We start from the raw sequence: 16,257 nt of genomic DNA on the forward strand, positions 1-16,257 counted from the left end.
ACAGTGTGTGGTATAGCCTACCTCCACTCTGCACTCAGACCAGGGAGAATAAGACAGTGTGTGGTGTAGCCTACCTCCACTCTGCACTCATACCAGGGAGAATAAGACTATGTGTGGTGTAGCCTACCTCCACTCTGCACTCATACCAGGGAGAACAAGACAGTGTGTGGTGTAGCCTACCTCCACTCTGCACTCATACCAGGGAGAACAAGACAGTGTGTGGTGTAGCCTACCTCCACTCTGCACTCATACCAGGGAGAACAAGACAGTGTGTGGTGTAGCCTACCTCCACTCTGCACTCATACCAGGGAGAACAAGACAGTGTGTGGTGTAGCCTACCTCCACTCTGCACTCATACCAGGGAGAATAAGACTATGTGTGGTGTAGCCTACCTCCACCCTGCACTCAGACCAGGGGCTGTACTGCCACCTGTAACAGGGTCTGACAGGACAAGGTTTCCACTGCTCCAGCTGAGAGGGACAGGGACGCCCATCTCCCTGGGACCCCTGCACCACCACCCTGCTACGCCACATCCGCCCTAGAACACAAAATGTATGTGAAACACTCACTGGACAATTAGTCTTGTACAGATGTAGGATCTTAATTTGATCACCCTGTTGCAGGAGAACTTTCCTGCAATGCAGTGCAGTGCATTTGAGGTTTAAAAGGATCCTGAAGTAAATTTCACTTTGAAAATTCAGACTTGATTTCCCCTTTATGAAACACTTTCAAAAATGTCCATGAATTATAATAATTATAATCCAGATAATAATTCACATTTCCTGTTTGTGAGGATTATTTTCCTGCTGTAGCTAAACTGACTCAAATGAAGATTCTAAATCTGTAGTAGTTACAGTATCACATATTTTTTATTTTACTAGGCAAGTCAGTTAAGAACAAATTCTTATTTTCAATGACGGTCTTGGAACAGTGGGTTAACTGCCTGTTCAGGGGCAGAACAACAGATTTGTACCTCGTCAGCTCGGGGATATGAACTTGCAACCTTTCGGTTACTAGTCCAACGCTCTAACCACTAGGCTACCCTGCCGCCCAAAGACATGTAGAAAGTCTGCAGACATGGGGACTATTGGATTCAGAAAGAATGCTTTGACTGTGATTCACATGAACATATGACTGATGTCTGAATAGGGAGATGCACGAGGTCGGGGCTACAAACCAACCACAGCAGTGGATCTCCATCTAGACAAACGCACGTCAACGATGTGTTGTTCCCTCCTGTATTCTTTTCCTTTCTTTTGAACGGAGTCTGCTAAAGTTCATCCATTGTCTTAATGTCAGGCCATTCACCATTCAGTGCATTCAATTCAATTGGCAAGGAAATGTAATTACAGTATAGGCCTACAAACAGTTATTGTGTGTATTTATGTACGTGTGTATTCGTGTGTACTCCTGTGTGTCTTTGCGCGCGTGTTACTGTGTTATTTATAGGTTACTGTATCAGTCATCCCTAACTGCTTGACAAAGGCAGCTCTTGAAAAAGCCTGCTACACTGTTCTGTCCTCCAGCCATATTGATTACCTCTCTACTTCCACTCTTCCACTTGAGCAAAATGACTTTTCCTTTCTGTTCGGCCAACTACTGCCTTCCTTTTATATAACAGCAGTACAGGACCCTATGAGGTGGTGAAGTCTCTCGCGGGTAATGGATCGGGTGTGCTGCAGTTTGAGCATTTCGTAAGCCTTCTTGATAAAGGCTTTGCAATGTGATGTATACAGTAGTTATACTAAGAGTGCATCATCTCAGATAAAGTATAGGTATTAATAAGTGAGCTAACACACACACCCACACACACACACACACACACACACACACACACACACACACACACACACACACACACACACACACACACACACACACGGATTGTGATTTTCTGTAACACACTGGTACTTCAAGTACTGCAGACTCAATGTCCACCTCGCATTCATTCCTCTCTTTCCACCCCTCTCGTATAAATTCCTCTCACTGCTTCCATGCCACATACTCTTTCAAACCCCTTTCTCCATCTCTGTTTTGCAATTGGTCACATATAACAGCTCATTTTCCAACACAGAGCAATCCTCTCTCTCAACCAAACAACAAAGAACACCTGCTACACTTATCAGACAGTAAAATACAACATTCTCCATCAGACATAATACTACCTCACATCCTGTTCTAGCCAACAGAACATCCTCTATAGATCAGGTGACGATCCCCATTGCACCTTTAGCCACTCTTAAAACACTTATCTCTTGCCTGTGATTTAGCTGCAGGTGCTAGAGGCTACAGGCTGGCTGTTACTTCAAAGGGCTTCCCACAGGGCCGCTAGCAGACAGACATAATAGGACAGAATCAATTGTCTGATGCTGTACAACAACAAACAACAAAGGACAGAGCAGTCACTTTACAGGGCGATGTATGATGCAATCTCTCTCAGTTCAATGAGCAATCCTGCGATTCTTGTGTGATTTTGCACAGACGGAGATCCCCGTGATTGTTGCTAATCTGACAGTGTAGAGGAGCTGTTGATTTAACATGGGTTGACAGCACAGCGAATGTAGGAAGGTGTGCATTCTATTACGTAAGGTTGAACGAAACAGAGTGAGATTTGACGATACTGTATGACCGTGTTTAATGCTGTTTGTCTCGTTTGTAATCTTAGTTTTTTTCCCAAACCCTGGCTGCCTGAGATATTTTGTGATATTAGCTTGAATAGAATATTTGTAGGAAACAAATCAAATGGTCCTTATGTAACTCATGCACTGTATCTCATATGGAAACAATATTCACTAATAACCACCAAGATGAGTGTGGTTTTATGAACCTCAGGAGAAGTTAACCCATTAAGTGTCCTTCAATTCTTCTTGATCATCTCAGACGTTTACCTAGGAGCCATTGACAGTAAAAAGATATAGGAGTATATATAACATTTTTAAAATTGAACCTTTATTTAACTAGGCAAGTCAGTTAAGAACAAATTCTCATTTACAATGACGGCCTACCGGGGAACAGTGGGTTAACTGCCTTGTTCAGGGGCAGAATGACAGATTTTTACCTTGTCAACTAGGGGATTCGATCGAGGAAACCTTCGGTTGCTGGCTCAATGCTCTAACCACTAGGCTACCTGTCTTACCATCCAATCCACACGTGTGCGAGCATTCCGACCAGGCCGACCAATCAGACAGCTGGCAGTTGACGGGACACTCCACCACACAGGAAATGTTCATCTGCCACTTCCTCTCCAGGCTCAGCTACGAAAGAGCGGGATCATTATCACTCAGTTACAGTATCAGTCACAGCACCTATCATAGTGGCGTTTTGCAACAGACTGCTACAGCCAGCCCAGACCCATTACTTCTTACTTCTGTCTGACCCCTAGGTAAATAGCCTATAATTCTCAGGAGCCGCTGGTTCTGTTCTGGCACAAGATGGGCACCCGGCTTGTATAAACCCTATTATCCCTGATTGAGCCGAACTGCAACTGGGCCATGGGTTCAATACCAGTGAGTTTAGTTTTTCCACTGCAGCCTGCAGGGTACAATTTGAGAGTCTGAATGGATTATGAATAAACTGAGTTGAATCTGATGGGGCTGCAGCAATCCTCATGTGTAAACACTTCTGTATGTTTTAGGAAGATACTGTACATGCCTGTCATTTTATTTGCCTAGAATCACTTGTGGCTGATACTGATCCAAAGAGATAATATATTACGTTATTGCTGCTCTGCTGCGCTAAATTAGTAATACTCCAAGGACACACAACTTCAAACTATTGACAGTACAGATGGTTCAGTTACTCTGGAAGCGGTCCAATTTCAGTGTCACTAGCTCAGTATTGACTTTCATCATAGTGGATCTGAATGAGAGCTAGGATTGTAATCAGGAGTTGGGGTTAGAGCATTTAAGAGGATCTCACCTCCTTACAGAACTTGAGGTCGATAGACTTGCTGTCGCTGCGTACACAATCCAGCATCCGCGTCTTGATGCCATTCCCACACACAGCATTGGCACTTAGCTGACATGTGCTCCAGTCTGAGGTGAAAAGGCAGACCAGTATGAAAATCACACTCAAATTCAAGACAAGCTCACAAACAAACACTGAGTATACTAAACATTAGGAACACGTTCCTAATATTGAGTTGCACTCCCTTTTGCCCTCAGAACAGCCTCAATTCGTCAGGGAATGGATTCTACAAGGTGTCCAAACGTTCCACAGGGATGCTGGCCCATGTTGACTCCAATGCTTCCCACAGCTGTGCCAAGTTGGCTGGATGTCCTTTGGGTGGTTGACTGTTCTTGATACACACACCGGTGTGTCTGGCACCTACTACCGTACCCTGTTCAAAGGCATACATTTTTTGGGGTCTTGCCCATTCACCCTCTGAATGGCACACATAAAACACATCCTTCTTTAACCTGTCTACTCCCCTTCATCTACACTGCTTGAAGTGGAGTGAACAAGTGGAATCAATAAGGGATTATAGCTTTCACCTGGATTCACCTGGTCAGTCTATGTCATGGAAAGACCAGGTGTTCTAAAATGTTTTCTATTCTCAGTGTACCGTAGGGCCCGAACCAATGATTTATATATATACTAGATGGCTAACAGGGGGGCACTGTTTTGAAGCCACCGATCCTCCATTTTACTACCCCCCCACCATTGTAAAAAATAAGCTATAGAAATTCATTTTATTCATTTTAATCTATACATTTGTTTTTACCAAGTTTATTCTATTACAGACACCTTAATGCATACTTTGAAATGATATTATATGAGCTAAACATAGAAATAATTATAAGTAAATATAAAATAACATTTTCCTTAACATATAACTTTTAGAAAGTAATAATGTTGCTGTCCCCACTACAATATAAAAATTCTTAAATACATGTAATTTTGTCCTTGAAACATTTAATTGAAATACTGTGAAGACGTCCATTTATTCCTATGGAAGACTCATTCTTCTGGGGAGTACCAATATTTCCGACCGGTGGCTTCAAAGCCTCTCATTGGCCAATACACAGCATTTGCAATCTAGTGTTTATATACATCATTGCCCCGAACTGGACAGGAGATACACATGCAAAGCTTCAATCATTAGGCAAAGGGTACATTTGATGTCAAAGCCTGTTTTAGGCAGTTCCAACCCCAAGCCATTTTCTAAAGATAGGAAATGTACTCAGTTGAGTTTGATGGCAGTTGATTAGTTTGGCAACAGACGCATTGGGAACACCTCTAACACTTGAGCTCATTAACTGAACAGAGTCATGACCGCTTGTAACACCTGCTCTGCCATGCTTTTGACAGCTAAACTAGGGCATATGACGGAGGAGCACATAAAAAGATCAAGAGAAATGCCCACGCCTATTTCAAGAGAAGTGGTGGAATTGTCAGACTTGCGTAAAAGTAAAGATACCTTAATAGAATATGACTCAAGTAAAAAGTCACACAGTTAAATACTACTTGAGTGAAAGTCTAAAAGTATTTGGTTTTTAAATATATTTAAGTATCAAAAGTAAAAGTATATTATATTAAGCAAACCAAATGGCACAATTTTGTATTTTTTATTTTATTTTTTTATGGATAGCCAGGGGCACACTCCAACACTCAGACGCCATTTACAAATAAAGCATTTGTGTTTAGTGAGTCCGCAAGATCAGAGGCAGTAGAGATGACCAGGGATGTTCTCTTGATAAGTGTGTGAATTGGACCATTTTCCTGTACTGCTAAGCATTCAAAATGTAAGGAGTACTGTTGGGTGTCAGGGAAATTGTACGGAGTAAAAAGTATATCATTTTCTTTAGAAATGTAGTGAAGTAAAAGTTATCAAAAATATAAATAGTAAGGTATTTACATAAACAATCCTCTGAAGTGAAGCATATTGTAACGATTCTCGTCCTCCTCTTCTGAGGAGGAGTAGTAGAAGGATCGGAGGACCAATGCTCAGCGTGTTCAGTGTCCATATTGTATTTATGATATGAACACAAAACAAAAACAGCGAGAACAAAACGAAACAGTCCTGAACGGTGAAATACAAAGCACAGAACAGAAAATAATCACCCACGAAACACAATAGAAAACAGGCTCCCTAAATATGGTTCTCAATCAGGGACAATGATTGACAGCTGCCTCTGTTTGAGAACCATACCAGGCCAAACACAGAAATAGCAAATCATAGAAAAACTAACATAGACAACCCACCCAACTCACACCCTGACCATACTAAAACAAAGACATAACAAAAGAACTAAGGTCAGAACGTGACACATATCGTTTGAATCCAGAGAAGTTGGAATCCCAGAACCACAATCAAATAACCATGTGGCTCTAGTTAAGCCAGGAAGCATGTCTACCACTGAGGGGCCTGCAACACTCTGACAAAGATGAGTGGCTGTTTTTAGCGGCTGTTTTAAGTGCTCAACTCCTGCTGCAAAGCTTTGTGGCACTCAGGGGAGTGGAAGAGGGAGATTGTGGAGAGAGAGAGAGAGAGAGAGAGAGAGAGAGAGAGAGAGAGAGAGAGAGAGAGAGAGAGAGAGAGAGAGAGAGAGAGAGAACGATTCAGACAAGCAAAGGCAAGATGGATCCTGGCAACATGAAATAGAGCATTTCCAGTAATGATCTCCACTGGTATTTTATTTACATAGTTACTGTGTGGCCCTGAAAGACCTGGGTGACGCTGGGAGCAGAGCGCTACAGATTAGCAGTGAAGTGAGCAACAGACAGAGAGAGGAGAGAGAGAGAGAGCTACGATATTGAAGATAACACTACACATCTCTGGAATCACAGAGGAGCCACCAAAAAAGACTGCAGTTTAATTGGACCAAGTCGTTTTGGAGTAGCACTAGATAAGAGTATGCTGCACCAAGAGTGTGCAAAATGAATACATAACCTTATAGTGTGTATATAGATTTTTTTAAACTGCATTAGTTGGGTAAAGTTATTTCAGTATGAGTAAAATTAGAACACTTAAAAGGCCCAGTGAGGTCAATAACATGATTTCCCAGGGTTTTGTATATATTTCCACACTATGAACTCGGAATAATACTATAAAAATTGTGAAAATTATGATAATGCCCTTTTAGTCTAAGAGCTGTTAAAAATGGCCGCCTGAAATTTCTGCCTGTTTTGGTAGGATGCAGTCACCAGGCGGAAAATAAGTTAATAGATCAAGAAATTGCTCACGCTCAGAAGCTATTTTTGTTTCTTTTTGATCATTTTGATTGAAAACAGTCACAGTAAGGTACTTAATTGTTACCCAGAAATGATTTGATATTGAGGTAAAAACAGCAGCATTGGGCCTTTAAGTAACAGTGTAAGTAGATAGCCACTGCTGATGGAAAGTAGCTACTTATAGACAAACTAGATGGAAGATGTCAAAGTGAGATATTCTGCGATTCATTATTTATTTTTTTACCTGTGATGTTGTAGAAATAGTGAAAGCAGTTCAGGTTCAGACTACATGGCTCCTTCTCTGTGGTGTCCGGACATTGTCTCCCTGCTCCAGGTGACCGGATGGCGTAAGCTGTCCGTTTCCTGCTGTTGTTGTAACTGCATGGCTGAAAAGTAGGCACAATTTCACATCGACATGGAGGGGTTGGGCAAAAAGGGGGAGGGTTGTGTATTTTTGTTATAGCGTAAATGATTTACAAATCCATATTGCAGCAAGTCATAAGAAGTCTATGTAGACAGATCACTGAACTGGAACTAAGCCCCTTTTCAATGGAGAGGCCTTGTCGCCATGATGTCCATATTTATTGAACATAAAAGTCGATTCAACTGTGTGAATTTGAAGGCTTCTGGATTATTTCCCAGCTTTTTCTCCATATTTAATTGTCTTAAATAAAAGTGGATTAACATTCCATGTTTTGATGTCATGCCATTCCCAATTCCCAGGGCTGCCAACTTTTCCATATCCTCTCGACTGGCATTCCTGGAATATGGAATTCCTAGGAATTTTGCGGAAAACGTTGAGGATGCTTCTCGAATAGATATTCCAACCTTACATTCCTTTTACACAGTGTGAGAGTGGGAAAAACACTGCCTCTGGAATAACATCGCTGGAATGTTTTATTCGTCATGAATTAAACATGGTACCGGCAAGACTCCATGTTGAGATTGGAATTGTGGGAAGTCAGCATGTCAAGCACTTCAAGAGAACGGGGTGTGATTAACAATGGCTGGTGCCTTTTCAGGAAAACAGCAGGTGACGTCGAAACAGTTCAATCGCTCTTTTTTACAACCAATGAAATGTGTCAGAGGGGGAGGAGTGGACCCCTTACTGCGGTTAACTACTGGACTTTGATTATATTCAGTAATATTTCATACATGTGTCTATTTTACAGCTGTGAGACAACCATGGTCGGGCTGCCTTTTCCCGTGTTACAAAGGCTTCCTAGCAGTGTCAGGCTGGAGAGTGAGAGTGGTTCATGATCCGATCAGAGCAGGTGCAGCTGTTTCACCAGGGGATTTCTACATCCAGAAATACATTCACCTCCACTGAAGTCTCGATCGGGAAGTAGTTACATCGGTTTCTTTCTCTGTGTATTTTAATGGGTGAGAATTTGATAATGTGATTCACAGGCATTTGTTACCGTTCTGCAGCACACATTTCAATTTTTATTATTTTTCTGCCTCCGTGGAGGAAGAAATATCATACTGTGAAGGATTCACAATCCATTTATCCTTAGACAAACAAACTCTTTATGTTAGGTTCCAGTCTCTTTCGAAAAGTGAGAAATAGGTATCAGTTTCAATCACAGGACTTCATATCACAGAATCAGTGGGTGAATTTAAAAAAACTATCATACAGATCCAGGGTCAGTTCCTACTACATACATGTACCAGTGGTTCTTAACAGGCTGCAGCAACTCCAGAGAGGCCAAAACTTTTGTACAGATCCAGGAAACCTCTTACCACACTCATCACATACACATCATACATACATGAATAGAGATGATTGGTCTCCGACCAGTTATTCTTACCAGGCTGCAGCGGTTCCAACTGCTCCAGTCAGAGAGGACACAGTCCTCGGGGCAGGGCAGCCGGCTTCCCCGCGTCCCCAAGGGCATGTCCTCCGGGTCACACAGGTAGTCCTCCACAGACTCAGATGGACCGTCAATAGTGTTCAGCATACACCTATGGGATTGGCCCAGAGATGTGTTCATATGACCTTACATAGTCAAAACATTTTCCATTAAAATCAGCTGTCAATCAAATGCAATATATACAACATATTTACATGCATATGTTGAGGACCATGGATTTATACTGTGTGTGACACAACGGTCTTCGTATGAGGGAGTAGAACATTGCTTGGGATGGTTTTATTTAGTCTACAGTAGTGTGATATAGTGAAAGGGTATAGTACCTGACTTTGCGGGTCTGGACGCCCTCTCCACAGTTCTCCTTCAGGTCCAAGTTGCTGACCTTCCACACACTCCAGGGTTCAGCCACCCACACATACTGACTGCAGTCACTAATACAGGGCACAACCTCATACACCTGGGGGAAGGCACCAGGCAAGAGGTTTGACACTTAATATGGATATGGTTATTACCTCCGTTTATCATTGAGTTTGGGTGACAAGAATAGCGTCAATGATATGACTGTGTTGAGATGATTAAGACATTATCAGAGGTGTTTTGTTGGTGCTTATGTCTATCCCTTTTAATCTTACCCCGCTACGTCTGTGAATGTTCTGTACAGTACTATGCACAACAAGAGATATTTAGTATGTGGGAACATTGTTGACAATGTGAATTCGTAATACTGAAAAGGGTCTTACCTGGGCCTATTGTGTTAATCCGTATCCAGTGTGCATTGTGGAATGAAAGTAACAAAGATTTGGTATAATTGACAAATGCAAATATTGAATTGCTTCGATCAAACATTTGATTAATGTGACGTTGTAAATAAAGGCTGCCTCTGTGAAGACCCCTTTAGAGAGTTCAAACACTGAGAAACAGATCAACATACCATGAATTTAATCCACAACTCTGAATCTGTTGCTATTCATATTGAAGGTAAAAAAAAAGTCATTTCTCAAATCAGGGGCATTTCGGTTGGATGCATCCATTTATAGTATCCATTCCCCTGGCCCTCTATTCTACCCAGCAAAAGCAATTTGGCAATCATGAGAGAAAGTAACGGAAGGTAATTCAAACGGAATATTTTAATGAATATTTCATTCGTTTCTCTCTCCTATGTGTTTGTAATAATGTGTTTCTAACACAAAAACGGTGTTATTTATCACAAACAGTGCCTGAAAAAAGAATTTATATTAGGAAAAACTGGCATCCATATTAGGAAGTCCCTCAGCTGTCAGACAAAATTATTACAAGTAAACATGAACTAATTTCTACATTAGACAGTCTTGTGAGTGTTTCTCATCCTGTACCTGGTTGATGTGGTCCAGTTTGGGGCAGGGTCGCCCTCCGTTGTAGGGTTTCTCCCGGAGCCACTTGGAACGCACTTTGACCCCGCTACCACATGACTTGCTGCAGCGGGACCAGTTGGACCACTCGCTGAGCTTACAGTCTGACGGACAGGGGATGATGCATGCTTCCTCAATGTAGCCTGCATGGAGGAGAGAGAGAGTGGTGTGAGAAGGGCCAGGAAAAGGGCCCATAGAGGCCCCCAGGAGCCCTATGATGCATAGCCCTTCCTTTCCATGGTATAGCATCTATTCTAGTCTGATTGCGATAAGGTTATGACATGTTGTAAAACGTAATTGCATGTTCATGACATTTTCACGAAGGAGTTAAAGCATAATGTTACCCATTATATTTTTGTTTTCTGTAATAAACAATAACATCATAATAAACTCTTGTGAAAATATTGTATGTGCAACTTGGAGAAAATCCAAGGTGTAACGATATCACATGACCAGAAAACCAATACTAGCACCAACAACATGAGCAAATAATGACTCAACTGTTGATTTACAGAGACGGCTGATGTTGCGCTATAACAATAGAGCTACACTCCAGGGTCTCATATGGAGCTGTTAAAATAAATAAAAAATACTCTTGAACAGTGGTTTGGGTCAACTGTAAGCTTTTTCATGTAATCTATGTTTCCTCAAGTGGCTGACAGGGTCATGACATGGCAACTGGGGCTGGCTGGCTTAAGCATCTCACTCTGCTTATTACTCCTGTTCATCTGGATCCCTACATCCCCAAGCCCTGATATCCTGTGTCTGTCTCGACAAACACACCGAGGTCCCAGGCTAATTCACTGGAAGAGGTTATCCATGTGAACCACTGGCTACATTTCAGTGGAGAACAACACGTTTCTTCTCGATGCTTTCACGAGATGGTTGTTAATGAACTGGAATGTACGGTGTATTGTATACGTTTGAGGGCTGGGTCTGAACTCAAGCTTCAGGGTTGAAGGCCTGAGGCTGTGTTATTGTGTAGCAGCGTTTCCCTGTGGTCCCATCCAGATTGAATTGGAAAACAGCTAAATCAATGAAGTGAACACGCAAGGAGACAAAATGAGGTGTTTGTGCATAAAATGCACTTTTTGACAACATTCTGTCTTCCTGAAGACTCTCTAGGTGCTGGGTGTGTAATTGATTGGAAGCCCTGGCTGTTAACTGCTACCATTGTCAGCAGTATTTAACCCTGGAATCCTGTTCAAACATAGGAGCTCCCTGAGTGATGGGACGGACCACATGGCAGGAAGACGGGGTGGCAGGGAAAGAAGCCTCTCCGATCCCAACAGGGGTGACCCTAGTGGCACAGTGACACGCCTTACTGTCATGTGACATCACATACACCAGTGGAGGCTGGTGGGAGGAGGTATAGGAGGACAGACTCAGTGTAATGACTGGAATGGATGAATGGAACAGTATCAAACACATCAAACATATGGAAACCACATGTTTGACTCAGTTCCATTTATTCAATTTCACAATGTAAATGGGACAATATTTGTATATTTTAGTTGTCTCATTAAATGCTTTCAATATTTCTATATGAATTTGTATAATTTATAGTTGGTTAGAGATTTTTTAAGTTATATAAATTTGGAGCTACTGACATTTTAAAATATTGTCCCATATCCCTTAAGGATAATGAATGCCAAACCAAATTGACCATGGGCATGATGATTGTTCGCGTGCAGCTGCGCGTTCCTGAACTAATGATTACTTGGGTGCTGCCAGCTGTGGGCAGGATTGAAATAAACCCAACCCAAGGAAAACTTATACACTAACCTTCATTCCGAGACGTACCATTGTTTTCCTAATTATCTCTCAAATCTCAGTTTGGACGTGACTGACCTTATGAACAAAATGATCATCTTTACACTTTGTAACAGTAAAACTAATGTTTCTGACTAATATTTGATGCCACATAGGCCATTTTCTACCAGAGAAGTTGTTAATTGCCTTCAATTGCTCTTTAAGCCAGCCCAATGATCTGAAATCATCCCTTATGCCATGTAGTGCATGGACCCTCACATATGTGTTCATCCCCTATAGATCTACATTAACCCCCTGCTACAGTTCTGTTCCTACAGTGCCAATTCCAATCAGAGGAATTAGAACCAGAGTTAAACATACAGAGAATGTCTCTATATGTCTGATTAGTACTGCAGCTACAGTGTAAAGACAGTTTCAAACCAAAACACATTTTGATGTATAGTTATCTGCTGTGTGTCTGCAGGGGTGTGGTGGATTGAGAGGATACGGAGTGGGAAAAACACTGCATATTGTATCACATTTCTTGAGGGATCCATAGAATGGATGTGTTGCTGTTTAATCAGAACTTTTCTGTTCCTCAGCACAGCTTAGATTTAGCACAACCCATTGCGTTCACCTGATTTGTTTTGCTGCGTCATTTCAGCAGTTTGGAAGTGGCCCAATCATCTCTTAATACCATAGCAGCCCCTCCTCCTCTCACTACATTAGCTAACCCTAATCCTCAACAGCACTCTCCTGCCCATGCAGAGTAGTTCACTAGCCCTTACTAATATGTCGGCTCCCAATCGCCTCCAACTAAACCACATCCCCACCACAACCTCACATACTGCTAGAGGTTACTGGTCCTTAACAACATGTCCGCCTTACTACAAGCCTTCACCTACAGCGCAGATTCCCACAGTGACCTCATTCCTCATTCCTTCTCCGCTATGCAATCTGGTTTCAGAGCTGGTCATGGGTGCACCTCAGCCACGCTCAAGGTCCTAAACGATATCTTAACCGCCATTGATAAGAAACAATACTGTGCAGCCGTATTCATTGACCTGGCCAAGGCTTTCGACTCTGTCAATCACCACATCCTCATCGGCAGACTCGATAGCCTTGGTTTCTCAAATGATTGCCTCGCCTGGTTCACCAACTACTTCTCTGATAGAGTTCAGTGTGTCAAATCAGAGGGCCTGTTGTCCGGGCCTCTGGCAGTCTCTATGGGGGTGCCACAGGGTTCAATTCTTGGACCAACTCTCTTCATCATCAATGATGTCACTCTTGCTGCTGGTGAGTCTCTGATCCACCTCTACGCAGACGACACCATTCTGTATACTTCTTGCCCTTCTTTGGACACAGTGTTAACAACCCTCCAGACGAGCTTCAATGCCATACAACTCTCCTTCTGTGGCCTCAGAGCAATTGCTCTTAAATACAAGTAAAACTAAATGCATGCTCTTCAACCAATCGCTGCCTGCACCTGCCTGCCCGTCCAACATCACTACTCTGGATGGTTCTGACTTAGAATATGTGGACCACTACAAATACCTAGGTGTCAGGTTAGACTGTAAACTCTCCTTCCAGACTCATATCAAACATCTCCAATCCAAAGTTAAATCTAGAATTGGCTTCCTATTTCGCAACACAGCATCCTTCACTCATGCTGCCAAACATACCCTTCTAAACTGACCATCCTACCGATCCTCGACTTCGGCGATGTAATTTACAAAATAGCCTCCAATACCCAGTCAATAAATTGGATGCAGTCTATCACAGTGCCATCCGTTTTGTCATCAAAGCCCCATATACTACCCATCATTGCGACCTGTACGCTCTCGTTGCTTTGCTTTATCTTGGCCAGGTAGTAATTGTAAATGAGAACTTGTTCTCAACTTGCCTACCTGGTTAAATAAAGGTGAAATAAAAAATAAAAAACACATAAAAAAATTCCCTCTTAACCACCCAATTCCTGTCGAGCCAAGGCCAAGCCTCTCAGAGCCATCCCATAGTTTATAATCATAGAAAAGGGAATGGCTGAGTTACAAAGTACAGAATCCATACTAGGAACATTGTCAAGGTGAGGCGTGAAGGTCCAAGGAGGTGGAATGGCAAGGTTCCTAATATGGATTCTGTACACATGGTCACTGGTCAGTACCCCAACCAACACCTTTTAACCCACCATGGAGACTTGAACAGTTCACATGTGAAACGTTAACCCCATAAAATGTGGAAAACTCCATAGACTCCAACAAATCAGCAATAGATGAACTTATGTCAAATCATCACCGCTTGAGTCCAAGACTTTACAAAAAGGTGAACAGTAAAAGGAATGTCTGTGTATGTCGTCGCTGTGAGCAACACAGCCTTTCAGCGTTAATCCCCACCTCTATTGATGTCTGGGGGGGATAGAGATAACTACATTGGATGATCTCTACCACAGCCTGGGGAAATATGTCACCATACACACAGTGGTAGAGAGGACAATGTTCCCTCTTCTATTAATATTAACCCTGACGATGGGAGGAAGAGAGAGAGAGCAAGAAGAGAGGAAGAGAGAGAGAGCAAGAAGAGAGAAAGATGAGAGAGAGATAGGGAAGTGATATTGCATGTATTACGATACATACCGTAACGATCATCTCAGTAACAAAAACACATTCTTCTAGAACACTATCAATAATTCCTTCCATAATCATATACAGTATACCTTGTCCCACAAACACACACATATTTTCTTTCCTAACACGTCCCAGTGTCGGGCTCCAGTCATACCCACTCCCAGGCTTACTAATGTGCAACTGAATCTCTGAGTCATAGCTTGGGCTCTGTTCAGAAATGCATGACACTGATGTGTTCATTTCTACATCTCGCTCTCTGCTGCTGCTTATATCAGTACATGTCTTCAAAATTCAACTATTCTAAAAGCAATTTGTCTGCATGTGTCAAATTAGAGATGGCATCGAGTGTTCCTTTGCACTTCATGTTTTAAGAACATGGAGATAAGAGCGATTCAGATAAGAAAAGTTCAGACAAGAATATTCAAGAAAATAAATCATGTCAAATTCAGTTTAAAATAAAATCCAGTTTTAAAAATAAACAGTTGTTTTAAAAATAGTAATATTCACGAGAGCCAGATAACTTAGAAAGTGGTAAAACATCTTACATTTTAATACAGATATTGCAATGTTTTGTACACGCATTGCTTATTGTTTCACGGAAATCATCATTGGAGAGAAACCTAGCAACCCAGTCGACCCACATCCCCGCCCTTGGCATCAAACCAAGCACTGTAGCTGTGATTTGGGGCAGATTTGGTGCTGGCAGGTCAGCAGTCATCATCAGAGATGAGGGGTCATAGTTAACGGAGCAATGCATGATGCCATTAGGAGCATACTCTCTCTGTGTCTGTATTAGTGTGTGTTAATTAGTATGTGTGTGTATTAGTGTGTGTGTGTGTATTAGTGTGTGTGTGTGTGTGTATATTAGTGTGTGAGGGGCTCAGGGGGGGATTACGGCTAGTCAACTTCCCCCTGGGGGGCACGCACACACACACACACAACAACAACTCCACCCCACCATGGCTGTTGCATCGTGAGGTCTCCACCAGTCTGCTGTCCTGGTCGTAACACACCATGGCCTGGTAGCGGTAGCCCTGGCCACACTCCTTGATGTTCCCCTGGACCTTCGTGCCCGGGAGACTCTCCACACGGTCTCCCCCGGCCAGGATGCAGTCGGACCAGTTGCCCAAGGGCTGGGCGTTGTACTTGTCACACGGGCAGTACTGCGTCTCGCTCAGAGGGTACATCTGGGTGTTCTTACACTTGTCCTTCTTCTTGCTTCTCCCTGGGGTGGAGAGAGGATAGGGGTTAGTAGGTAGGACGTTTGTGTTTGTGTGTGTCTGCCTGCCTGCCTGCAGGTCTGTCATGTGCAATTTAAAAGCTAAACTCCATCCTGTCACTAGGCATTAATTTGCATCATTATGTTCTCATTGAGTAACATGTAAATATTCCACATCCAGATTAATTGGACCAGACCTCATTAAAATTCTTAGGCTGCTCCCCAAAACA

General features: G+C 42.5%; 1 protein-coding gene across 5 annotated transcripts in view; it reads right to left on the bottom strand.

Moving 5' to 3' along the window:
• LOC109902035 (thrombospondin type-1 domain-containing protein 7A) overlaps positions 1 to 16,257 on the bottom strand; it is a 95,853-nt gene that overhangs the window by 11,563 nt on the left and 68,033 nt on the right. For all 5 annotated transcript variants that reach the window (XR_004203064.1, XM_031790356.1, XM_031790361.1 and 2 more), the window contains 8 exons: positions 15,767 to 16,033; positions 10,399 to 10,578; positions 9,371 to 9,509; positions 8,985 to 9,138; positions 7,418 to 7,559; positions 3,919 to 4,034; positions 3,137 to 3,254; positions 393 to 538 (listed from right to left, as the gene is read on the bottom strand). Coding sequence is in view for 4 of the 5 variants with exons in the window: in XM_031790356.1 (XP_031646216.1) it covers positions 393 to 538; positions 3,137 to 3,254; positions 3,919 to 4,034; positions 7,418 to 7,559; positions 8,985 to 9,138; positions 9,371 to 9,509; positions 10,399 to 10,578; positions 15,767 to 16,033 (1,262 nt within the window). In the remaining variant the exon portion in view is untranslated. The remainder of the gene's footprint in view (positions 1 to 392; positions 539 to 3,136; positions 3,255 to 3,918; positions 4,035 to 7,417; positions 7,560 to 8,984; positions 9,139 to 9,370; positions 9,510 to 10,398; positions 10,579 to 15,766; positions 16,034 to 16,257) is intronic.

Source organism: Oncorhynchus kisutch, linkage group LG2 (assembly GCF_002021735.2).
Source record: "Oncorhynchus kisutch isolate 150728-3 linkage group LG2, Okis_V2, whole genome shotgun sequence".
NCBI classification, from domain to species: domain Eukaryota; kingdom Metazoa; phylum Chordata; class Actinopteri; order Salmoniformes; family Salmonidae; genus Oncorhynchus; species Oncorhynchus kisutch.